The sequence below is a fragment of the Cryptomeria japonica genome, chromosome 3 (genome assembly GCF_030272615.1).
Source record: "Cryptomeria japonica chromosome 3, Sugi_1.0, whole genome shotgun sequence".
NCBI lineage: Eukaryota > Viridiplantae > Streptophyta > Pinopsida > Cupressales > Cupressaceae > Cryptomeria > Cryptomeria japonica.
The window spans coordinates 239,066,793-239,073,714 of record NC_081407.1 but is presented as its reverse complement, the minus strand read 5'-3'; the positions used below and the strand labels follow the sequence as shown (position 1 = coordinate 239,073,714).

The 6,922-nt window shown below is 37.0% G+C and overlaps 1 protein-coding gene across 1 annotated transcript; it reads left to right on the top strand.

Annotated features, from left to right (window-relative positions):
* Positions 1 to 478: 478 nt before the first annotated feature.
* Positions 479 to 5,941, top strand: LOC131074380 (nucleobase-ascorbate transporter 2). Its single transcript, XM_058010994.2, has 15 exons — positions 479 to 881; positions 2,092 to 2,210; positions 2,703 to 2,800; positions 2,909 to 3,082; positions 3,218 to 3,318; positions 3,454 to 3,529; positions 3,657 to 3,716; positions 3,848 to 4,032; positions 4,165 to 4,261; positions 4,406 to 4,492; positions 4,599 to 4,657; positions 4,775 to 4,866; positions 4,953 to 5,030; positions 5,136 to 5,356; positions 5,462 to 5,941. Exons 2-15 carry the CDS (start codon positions 2,120 to 2,122, stop codon positions 5,672 to 5,674), a joined length of 1,632 nt encoding a protein of 543 aa, XP_057866977.1. The 5' UTR covers positions 479 to 881; positions 2,092 to 2,119; the 3' UTR covers positions 5,675 to 5,941.
* Positions 5,942 to 6,922: the final 981 nt, after the last annotated feature.

Sequence of the window (6,922 nt, the reverse complement as noted above, 5' to 3'; positions counted from 1 at the left end):
TTGATATACAAAAATTGGTATAAACAGTTAAAAGGTTCTTAATGAGTCCACGAGAAATCATTACAAAAGATGAGACTGGGTGACAGAATGCACGCTTCCAATGTCATAAGAAATAAAATCAGATCATGCCCCAAATATCCTCCAAAAGCTAATTAATATAAACAGTACTAAATATTATATTAATTAACAATAAAATGGGAGGCAAAATCTACATCGTTTCATAATGTCTTGAATATCAAAAATAAATTGGTATAAACAGTACTAAATATTATATTATTCAACAATAATATGGGAGGCACAATCTACATCGTCCCATCTCCTATTACAAATTTTCCCTCAAATTAATGTCTTGAATATCCACCTTTTGTAATCATTTCAAGAACAAGAAAAACAACAAAAATGGGTCCCACTACCCATAACTTCAGTCTCAAGACAAGCAAAAACTGTGCCACCACTAACTTCAATCTAGTAGTATGAAACAGTATGGTGCTTGAGGTAGTCCAGCTCAATTGCACCAGTCTTAAAAGACAAAATCTTTAAGCTTTAGTTCAGTAGGGTACGGTGTAGATTTCTCTGGGGCCAGCTGCTTGCTTGTTTGTCCATGTGAAAGCCACTCTCGCTCTTTTATTTTTATTTCTCCCTTTCCTCCTTTTTATCTCCTTCATACACATTTCCCTCCTCCCTTCGCCATCCTCATTCACATCTTACTCTCCGCGCCCTGTAGTACTTTTTGGGTTCTACGGTTTAAAACGTATCTGAGTTTCAGTGAAGGACCAGAGAGTTACGAAAGAATATCTGCATCTGCATCCATCAACATCTTTTCCAAGCCTGCGAAGCTCCATTTTTCATTCAGCACCAGGGCTGGAACATAACTTCTAGAGGTTAGTTCTGCCTCGAGCTTTGTATTTTTTAATATAAAAGATTCTTTTCAGGAACTTTACCAATTTGGGTGTCCTGGTTTAGCTGTATTTTACAACAATAACGCGAAAAAACTGGTGTTTTAAGCATGAACCAAGCATCAGATGACTTTGGAGCATAGAAATTTTGTACCCATTGGTTGTTCTGGTCATTCTAGTTCTTCCTTAAAAAGGTATTTTAAGCTGGAATCTGATTTCACAGTGAAAAATAAAGTGAGTGAACAATGATTTTGGAGAGTCGACGTTTTCGCCTCATCTGGCTATGCTGGTTATCCTAGATTTCGCCTTTTCAAAATGGTTCTAAGTTTAAATCTGATTTCACAATGACTTTGAAGAACTCTAGTCATTTGACAATGACTTTTGAGGAAAGAAGATTCTTCTCCATTTGCCTACCCTGGTTATTCTGGATTCTCACTATCGTTTAAGTTGTTTTAATCTTGAATCTCATCTTACAAGGACTTCGGAAAGTATAAGTTATTCCTCTATTTGTGTCTCCGGTTATCTTAAATTTTACCCTCCAAAAAGGTTGTTTAAGGTTGAATCCAATTTCAGAGAGTATAGGCTTATTCACCCGTTTGGCTATTGTGACCATCTTCGATTTTACTTTCAAAAAAGATGTTTTAAAGCTTAAATGTGATTTTACAATGGCGTTGGATCGCATAAGTTTTTTCTAGAATTTGGCTTCCCTGGTTACCATAGTTTCTAACTAGAAAAATGAATTTGTTTCAAGCTCGGCTGTTTTGATATCATAATGGCATTGCTGATTTTATCATCATAGTGAGAAAAAATATTCTTCGTTGGGGTATTTGAAATCGTAATGAACTTGGACAAGAAGGAGATTTCAAGTTATTTAGGTGTGCTTTTTATTTTCATGGATTTGACAAAAAAACTGATCATAGTCGTGAGCTTACATAATGGATGACATGATGATTTCAGAGAAATGCTTCCTTCCCTTTTGGATGCCCTGGTTTTATTTTGGTTATCATAGTTTTATCTAAAAAGGTCTTTTTTAAAGTTTGGATGTCATTTCACGAAGTCGACACTTTCTCCTGAAGGGATTACTGTATATCATAGGTTTGCAAAAACAAAAAATGTTTGAAGCTTGGGTATCTGATTTCTCAGAAAATTTAAGAAAAGGGACTTAGATACTGATTCTTTGTGCCGATATTTGCAGATCATCTATTGCTGTATAAGTTTTAACAATGGCAGCCCCAAAACTTGAAGACATCAGCCATCCTCCAACAGAGCAACTGCAAGGGCTTGATTACTGTATCGATTCCAACCCACCATGGGGTAAGTCTTTATTTCACATCCGTCACTGTCTGTTGCCTTCTTCTCTGTTATCCCGTCTTCTTCTTTCCACATTAAGGTATGCTTATGCAAGTTAAGGATAATTTTCTATGTTTCTGGTAACAAGTTTCTCATTTTTCAGAACTCTGTTATTTACTGCTTAGAAATCAATAATTTCAAGTTAGAACACTCGCTTTCACAGGTTTAAAAGAGTATTGCGTACATCTATTAGGAGAGTCCATTTTTTGGATGGTTTTATTTTGACCTGTCTTTATGCTTTCATTAATCATCATTGAAAGTAGATTATTTCTGATTGCAACTTCCTGTGGTTGTGAAGGGAATTCTGATTGCACCATTTTTGCCACTATTGGTTTCCTAGAAATAGGAACCTTTCAGCTTCAGTGATTTAGGAGTGGAGAATGCTTTGTCAGCTTTTGTAACTAGCCAAAATTGCATGCTGTGCTGATCTTACTCTGTCATAATGCTTTGATGTAGCGGAGGCTGTTATCCTGGCATTCCAGCATTACATTCTTATGCTAGGAACTACTGTGATGATTCCCACTCTTCTGGTTCCTTTGATGGGTGGCAGTAATGTAAGTTCTCTTAGGGTTTACCATGTACAAGTTAGACCTTCTGCTAATAATGCTCAAGTTTCTCTAATATGCCTGCCCCTTCATTGTTTTGATTGATTATGTAAACAGTATGATAAAGCACGGGTAATACAGACATTATTATTTGTTTCTGGCCTGAACACACTACTACAGTCATTGTTTGGAACTCGTTTGCCTACAGTTGTTGGTGGGTCATTTTCTTTTGTGATACCTATACTGTCAATAATCACAGATCCATCGTTACAGGACATTGAGGAACCACAGGTTAGTTTCTAGAAAGATTCAAGACAGCTTTTTTAGAGGTGTTTATCAGCAACATCTCCCTTAAATTCCAATGATTTGTTGAATTGCAGTTAAAACTAGACTACGATAAATGTTGTTTGTTCACTGAATTTCCAGAGGTTTGAACATACCATGCGTGCAATCCAAGGGGCTTTGATCTCGGCATCAAGCTTGCAAATTATCCTTGGTTATAGCCAACTTTGGGGCATCTGTTCCAGGTTTGTGGGTTGCATCATGCTGATTGTTGACCTAGGCGTGCATACCTTGACATATTAGAAATAATGTCATTTTGCCAGCCTATTGGTTGTTAAGGAGTCTAAGAAGGGAATCTGTTTCAAATATGTATGCTTCAGGTTTTTCAGCCCCCTTGGTATGGCTCCTGTTATTTGCTTGGTTGGCCTTGGCCTATTTGGGCGGGGTTTTCCACAGGTAAGTTTTGCAGAAAGCTGGTTTACTAGTTATTTCATATCGTTTTAGTGTCAAGATTTTCAGTCAACCTAGTGACTTTTGGGACCTTCAATCAGAGAATACTGATTCTAACATCATGTTCTGCTAGGTTGCCAAGTGTGTGGAAATTGGTCTACCAGCACTTATTGTATTCATCGCCTTCGCTCTGGTATATCAGTGATCAAGACTCAAGGGAGTCTCTTTAAATAAGTTTCTAAGACTTATGAAATCATTTATCTCATTATATGTTTTCACATAACATTTCAGTGATGCAGTATTTGTAGTATTTTGGTGATGCAGTATTTGAGGTATATGCGTGTAAAAGATCTGCTAGTTTTTGAACGTTTTGGAGTGCTTTTATGTGTGGCCCTTTTTTGGGCATATGCACATCTATTGACTGCGAGTGGAGCTTACAAGCACAGTTCTGATTTAACAAAAGTCCATTGCCGTACTGATCAATCGCACCTATTATCATCCACTCCCTGGTAAGGAATTTTATGCTTTGATCTGTTTAAAGGCCATGTTTAATGTCTTGATGAGTTTGACTTCGGTATTTTATGAACCGCATTCAAACCTGTAATAAAGGTTTAAAATAAGAGTGACTTCAACAACTGCAGGGTGAAATTTCCCTACCCACTTCAATGGGGAGCCCCTACCTTTAATGCTGGCCATACATTTGGAATGATGGCTCCAGTTTTAGTTTCCATGATTGAGGTGATATATACTTTGCTTTGGATCATTTTTTCATAATTCATCACGTCAAAGGGGCTGGTCTATTCTATCATTTCTTGATTATTATTAGTCTCACACAAGTTACCCTTGTTTTATAATAATCTACTTTTTCAATTATAATTGCAGTCAACTGCAGCATACTTGGCTGCATCCAGGCTTGCTAGTGCGACACCTCCTCCAGCATATGTTCTTAGTCGTGGCATTGGTTGGCAGGTATGAATTTAAGATGTGATCTTTAGCTATATATCTTCCAGTTTTTTCAAGTTTGTTGTCTTCCACACATGAATGACATAATTTTTTATACTATGGCTTCTAACAGGGCATTGGGATACTCCTGGATGGTCTTTTTGGAACAGGAACTGGTTCAACAGTTTCAGTGTAAGAAGGATAATGCTTTCATCTCTATTCTTTTAAGTTCTAGAACCTGTTGTTTTTTCTAGGGCTTATGACTGGCAATCAAAATTTACAGCCTGGGACCATGCCATCTTGTTTCAGTGAGAATGTTGGACTTCTTGGGGTAACTCGAGTTGGTAGCCGCCGTGTGGTGCAGATTTCTGCAGGGTTCATGATATTCTTTTCAATCTTAGGTAGGGGGTCCTTTTGTTTGGCTTGCACAGGGTCATATGTATTGTTGTTTTGTCACTTTTGTTACTGTATTTGTTTGCTGATACAGGAAAATTTGGAGCCCTCTTTGCATCAATACCTTTCCCAATTTTTGCAGCATTGTATTGTGTTCTATTTGGGCTAGTTGGTAAGCCAATATTTTTCAATCTCATTACCTAGCAATGGTCTTTGCACCCAGTTTTAAATATTTTGCAGCCTCTAAATGTGGTCTCTGTTGCTGTGTCTGTTCCAGCGGCAATTGGTCTTTCCTTTTTACAGTTCACAAACATGAACTCTCTGCGCAACCTGTTCATTACTGGAGTTTCTTTGTTCCTTGGACTGTCCATCTCTCAGTACTTTAATGAATTTGATACGGCACAAAAAGCCAAGTTGGCTATTTCTCAAGGCCTGATGGTATCTTCTTCTAAAGTTCCTTATCCTTTCCATGGACCTGTTCATACAGGGGCTAGATGGGTGAGTTTGACATGCTAATCCTAATCTGTCAACAAAACTGTATGCTAGCTCAATTTGTGGTTTTGTTTTATCATGTAAATTTAATTTGTCTCTGTGTGATGGCAGTTCAATGATTTTCTAAACACAGTTTTCACTTCAGCACCGACCATTGCACTAATAATTGCAGTATTCCTAGACAATACACTACAAGTTCACAGAGCAAAGAAGGATAGAGGAATGCCTTGGTGGGTTAAATTCCGAACATTCAAAGGGGATAGCCGTAATGAGGAGTTCTACACACTTCCATTCAATCTCAATACGTTCTTCCCTCCTACATGAAAATATTTATGATCTTTTATAAATGTGAGTGTACAGAGGAAACTGGAAGATTTCATCTCAAACATGTGAGTGGATTTGAAGTTGATATGAATTCTGGTAGCTCATTGATCAGTGCTTGTGCTGTTGGCAATTAAAATGCATCTTTTCTCAATTGCATTTGCCACAATCATTGTTCTAATGAGATGGGCTTTGATTGCCTCTTGATTGTTTTGTTCATCAAACTTATCATCCATTTTTGATCAAAATGAATATCTGATTAAAAAGTGAGTGACAATTGCAATGCAAAACTGTCTTTAAGATATTGAATCATTCTATGGATTCTTTACTTCTGAAGTATGCAGGGACTAAAGCATGCCAAAGTTTCCCGGCACTTCTCTGCTTGCTTTAGTAAGTAGCAAATGATTTTTCAGCTGCTCTTTAATGCTTCATTTGTCAGAGCAGTATAACTGCTCACGAATTAATCTAATAAAGATCCAACGCTGACAAGATCTTTCCTTTTTTTTAAATCTCCTGGTATTTCTTTCCAGCATATCAAGCCAAATATGGTTTTCTGGCTAATTTTAGTAAAGATAACCCATAAATATGTTAATGTTTGGTTGCAAAATTTCTGCAAATGGCATTGCAACAAGTTGGAAAAACTGATTTCTTTTTTTCTGTAATGATCTGGTTCTGTTTCTGTTTCATATGTACCACTAATGCCCTTTTTATGCCTGTGAGGAGTAACCATAACAAGAACATATCTCCTTAAATTGACCCCCAATTTTGAGTCCAAAATGAATATGGAAGAACAATGGACAGTGATCTTATTTGTCCCTGTAGATGATAGTACTCAATGTATTTGTTAGATCCCTGCAAAACCAAAGATGCTACTACATCATTTACAGGTAGGAACAATGAATTCTTTGATACCTAGAACCAAGACCGGAACCATAAAATTATGTAAACCTTCAACTGGATGCTACATTAATCCAATGCTTCCGTAACATTCCATACACTACTACATAGTGTAGTCTAAATAAATGATTGAGATCATGCAAAACTTTGCACTTCATTCAATCTCACAAAATTTGTGAAACATGTTAGACCCGTCATTACCAACTAGGTCTCTAAGCCATCTTCGACACAAGTCTATGGTAGACCATGTGTTTTATGTTGAATTCGCTTCATTTGCTTGGATGCTAAGAGATTAAGTATATTTTTAAAATGGCGAATGATTCTCCATAATAATTTGTGAGGATGCCTGTTATT

Coding starts and splice junctions, on each gene's coding strand:
- LOC131074380 (XM_058010994.2), top strand. CDS start 2,120: ATGGCAGCCCCAAAACTTGAAGACATCAGCCATCCTCCAACAGAGCAA. Junction 2,211..2,702: donor CGATTCCAACCCACCATGGG/GTAAGTCTTTAT, acceptor GCTTTGATGTAG/CGGAGGCTGTTATCCTGGCA. Junction 4,033..4,164: donor CTATTATCATCCACTCCCTG/GTAAGGAATTTT, acceptor CAACAACTGCAG/GGTGAAATTTCCCTACCCAC.